We start from the raw sequence: 4,360 nt of genomic DNA, 5'->3' as shown, positions 1-4,360 counted from the left end.
CGGCCCCTCCAAGTACTCCGACGACCTGAGCAGCTACAAGCACGGTGACGAGCAGGAGCTGCCCCTGAGCGGTGACTCCGACTCTTACTCCAGCTACTCCTCCTCGTCCTCGAGCGGGCCCGTCGACAGCTACGGCCCCCCTGCCCTGGACAGCTACTCCCACACCAGCTCGGGCTCCTCTGGCTGGAAGCCCATCCGCTCCCACAAGAGCTCCTACAAGTACTGATGGGTGCGCTGGCTGCACCGCCGCGGCCCCGCCCGGGGCCTGTCTTGCTGGACGCTGTCCAGGCCCGGGGCGGGCCCGCCCCATCCTCCTTCCCTGACTGATGCCACGCGGGTATACCAGTAGTAGACAACACGCGAACCACCAAATCGTCCTTAGTAGTGTGTATTTGTTATTATCGTTAGTATTGTTGATGTTTTACATATCAAGCGCCGTCCTCATTGCCATCATGAACGCTAATGTAACTAGTCTTTATATTGTTATGTTGTTTGTTTTTGTTGATCCTGACTGTTAATGTGTGACCTGTAAAATAAAAATGTTGAAACGTTTACCACCTGTTTTATTTACGAAATCTCTTGAAACTCACTAGAGGAAATTCGTTATAAATGTGAAGCCCTGATGTCAGCGGTATATAACATCTCAACGCAATCTCTGCTGGACCCACATTAATTTGTCTCTTGCAATGGCAATTAGTCTTGCGACACGGGACACAATAATACGTAATAGGAAAGCGACAGGCGCCCGCCCGGGAAAGGGGAAGAGAAACGAGAACCAGTATCGATATTTTTAATTTGTGGTCTGGAAAGGCAACGGCGACGCGCACGCCACCTCGGTGATGGCTTAAACCTGCAGGCAGGGCAGGTGATCCGTCTGGACACGACGACGGTGGGCAGATGGGTGCGGCCCTGCCTATCCGGGGGGCGACAGGAGCCGCAGCCGCAGCCGCAGCTGTGGCGCATGGCTGACCTGCCCGAATGGGAAGCAGTTAAGGAAGTCGAGCAATGAGCCTGCAGACAGACGCGGGGCGGGGCCGGTGGGGCCGGGCAGCGCAGGGCAGGGCAGTGATTTTGTTTTCTGCTTCGGGAGAGACAGCAGTGGCCGGCCGGGGCAAGCCGGCGACCGGTTTTCCGGCCGAGCGAGCAGTGCACACACACACACACTCACTCACGGGATCTGCTCCAGTTATGACGCAACGCGGTCACAACCCCGAGGGGCGAGTATCTTAATTCCATGGAGATATTTTCGTTTCGAAATCTGGACCAATTGTCGCCCGTTTCCGGGCGGGCCCTGATTTCAACCAGCATGCTCTGCTCGGAGGAATGGAGGCGGATATGGAGCAGAGCAAACGAGGTGGGCGTTCGATGTCTTGCACTGGTGCGTCACATGTGTGCGATATAGTCAGGTGCCACTTTTAAAAGTGGACCGTTAGGAAGGCACCCTATTCCAGTCTATTTATCTGTTTCATTTTCTCAGTCCTGCTTCCCTAAAACTATTTCTCGATCACGAATTTTAAGTGTGATTTGATATGCGCCATGCAAGCGGGCCTGCATAACTGCATACGCGGATGATGTTGTGTTTTATTATTTTAACGGTAAAAATTTGATGGTAAAAGCCAAAGAATCACGACTGTAGATTTTTAGTATCATTGGCATCATTTTTGTGCTAGCAACACTGACGCATGTATTTCGTGTTACTTAAACGCGCTCAAATGTATTACATGTGGAAAGGGTAATTTTTATAACCTGTTTACTGTTTTGGATAAAGTGATAGGTGCATGGCATTCTCGATGGTACCACTGCTTTCTCGGTACCGTATTTGTATAATGTAATTTTTTAAGGAATAATGTGTGTCTGTGTTTTAGTAAAGAGAAAATCATTTTTTTAAATAATAGAAACGTTTCTATATTTGTCAACAACAACCATTACAAATGGGACTAGTTGCACGATGTGATGAGGATGAAGTAACAAAGGATGAGTTGTGGATGACGATCAGTCTTGCGGGGATGCGTGGTGGCGCTGCGGCTCTACCAGTTCTTGACGGGAGCGGCGGCGTGGCTGGCGTACTCCAGGGAGGGGGCGGCGACGGAACCGTAGGAGTGGGCGGCGTATGCAGGAGCGGCGTAGCCGTGGGCGGCGTGGGAGGAGTAGGCGATCTGGGGGGCAGCAACACCGTAGGAGATCTGCTTGTAGGCGGGCTCAACGGGGACGGGCACAGCCTGGGGCACGGGCACGGGGACGGCCTGGTTGATCTGGACGGGCACGGGCTGGGCAACCCTGTAGGGCACAGGCTGGGCCACCTTGTAGGGCACGGGCTGGGCGACGGGGTAGGGGACGGCACGGGGCACGTCGACGGGCACGGCACGGGGCACGCTCACGGGGTAGGGCTGGGGCACGGCGTAGGGCACGGGCCTGGGGTTGTCGACGGGCACGGCCTGGGGCACGGGCACGGGGACGTGACGGTCGACGGTGACGGGGTAGGGCTGGGGCACGGCGTAGGGCACGGCCTGGTCGACGGTGCTGACGGTGTGCTGGCCGCCGTGGTGGGCGATGGGGCCGGCGGCGTAGCCGAGGCCGGCGCCAGAGTAGCCGGAGTAGCCGAGGCCGGAGTAGCCGAGACCGCCGAGGTTGTAGCCGCTAAGTCCGCCGTAGCCGGAGTACGCTGACGGGGCGTAGATGCCGCTAGACAGTCCCGAGTAGCCGAAGTTGGAGTATCCCAGGCTGCCGCCGTAGCCGAGGCCGCCGATGGAAGGTGCGAGGGCGGGCGCCGCCGCCAGCCCACGCTTCTCCTGCTTCTTGGCCTCCTCGAGCTTGTCGCCGCACATGGCGGGCACGGCCGCGGCCACCAGCAGACAACACACCTGGAAAAGAGGGTAAAATGGACCGGTTAGGTCAGGAACTGCCGAATCGTGCGCAGGACAGGTGCGGCGGGGCGGGGCGCGGCCCGGCGGGGGCCCGCCGCGGGCGTGGCGTGCGTGGAAAGAAAGCAGATCAGCTGTTTGGCGGACCGGACCCCAGTTACGTCCGCCTGACGGAGCGGCGGCCGGCCGCCCTGGGACACTCGGCTAGTTTGAGTAAGTAGGGCGCTTTGTCACTGTCGTCGGCCCGACTGGGAGGCGGAGCGCACCATTTGCATATCCGCCGTAATATCTCTGTTTGATCTGCCGACAAGCTTTGGGCGCCTTTTGCCGCCGCGTCCAGAGGGGATGAGCATGAGATGAGGCGGGTCTTTATAAAGGGCTCACCAAACACCTTTTTTTTTTCTTTTTTTTTCGCTGCGGGCAGGGAAGGCAATCGCACAAATGAGCTGGGACACGCGCGCGCTGAGTTTCTACGAAGAATAGAGTAGAAAAAGGGGGAAGCAAGGGTGGGCGTAAAGAATCAAACGCTAAGTAAGGGCCCTGTTGGGTGTTTTGCGTCCGGAAGCTTGCCCACGTCCTTGGACGCACGAAAAGAGGCAAAGTCAGCAAAGGGATAGTAATCCTTCGTTACCATGTAATAACGAGGTGCAAGCCCTCATTTGCGACGCTTAGCCGGGCTTTGGCGGCGCCGCGCGCCCACGCCGGCCGCGCCGGCCGCACAGGGGAGGAGCAGCTCGTCCCACCGAGGAGGAGCAAGGAGCAGGGCCGCTCTGTCTGACGCGACTAAGTCGACAAGATGAAATTTCGCATCCGCAACAAAGCGAGCCGAGCTTGAGATGGGGGCGCTCTGAGCCTGAGCAGCCTGAGCCGCCTTGGTGGGGCCCTCGGCGCGGGGGGCGAATGCAAGCCCGCGGTCGACTTGTCGGGGAAACAGTTACTGCGGTAATGGTTTCCACAGCAAGAAACCGAGATGAAATAAAGCATTCCGGTAAAGCTGAAATGCAGAAGAATGTAGGGAACAAGAAAACGGAAGTCTCGTGTAAAATCATTTTGATTTCCGTTTTCTTCTTCCTCGCATTCTTCTGCATTTTAAGTTTACCGGAATGCTTTATTTAGGTATGCAATATTGGTCGCTATTGTTATTGTCTGTTCGGCGGTGCGTCTTGGAGCCGAAGCTCACATGCTGCCAATGTGTCGCACTTACCACGAATCCCCTCATTCTGGCTTGGAGTTGAGTTGGAAGGTCCAACGTTGGGTGAACGTAGACGACTGATGCCGGTCCTGCCGGCGCCCCCGGCTTTTATACTCGGGCCCGGGCCCCGCCAGGCGCTCGCGAAAAAGTGACCAGAAAGTGATCCCACTCCCAGGGACCCGGGAGTGGGAGGTAGGGGTGCGCACGATTCCGGTCCACCCCGCCAGCGCCAGGACGCCGCCGGCTGGTCGCCCGGGCCCGGCCTACGCCGCCGCCACATTCGGGCCGGGGCCCTGCCACCCCCCTG

The 4,360-nt window shown here is 57.6% G+C and overlaps 1 protein-coding gene across 1 annotated transcript; it reads right to left on the bottom strand.

Annotated features, from left to right (window-relative positions):
- Positions 1-1,875: 1,875 nt before the first annotated feature.
- On the bottom strand, positions 1,876-4,203 carry LOC113218168 (anti-sigma-I factor RsgI2-like). The gene is made up of 2 exons (XM_026438395.2): positions 4,066-4,203; positions 1,876-2,861 (listed from the first exon to the last, which is right to left on the bottom strand). The coding sequence occupies exons 1-2, from the start codon at positions 4,078-4,080 to the stop codon at positions 2,028-2,030; spliced, it is 849 nt and encodes a 282-aa protein (XP_026294180.1). The 5' UTR covers positions 4,081-4,203; the 3' UTR covers positions 1,876-2,027.
- Positions 4,204-4,360: the final 157 nt, after the last annotated feature.

This window comes from Frankliniella occidentalis, unplaced genomic scaffold (assembly GCF_000697945.3).
Source record: "Frankliniella occidentalis isolate FOCC.00 unplaced genomic scaffold, Focc_3.1 Scaffold6, whole genome shotgun sequence".
NCBI classification, from domain to species: Eukaryota; Metazoa; Arthropoda; class Insecta; order Thysanoptera; family Thripidae; genus Frankliniella; species Frankliniella occidentalis.
This window is presented reverse-complemented; position numbering and strand designations above follow the sequence as displayed.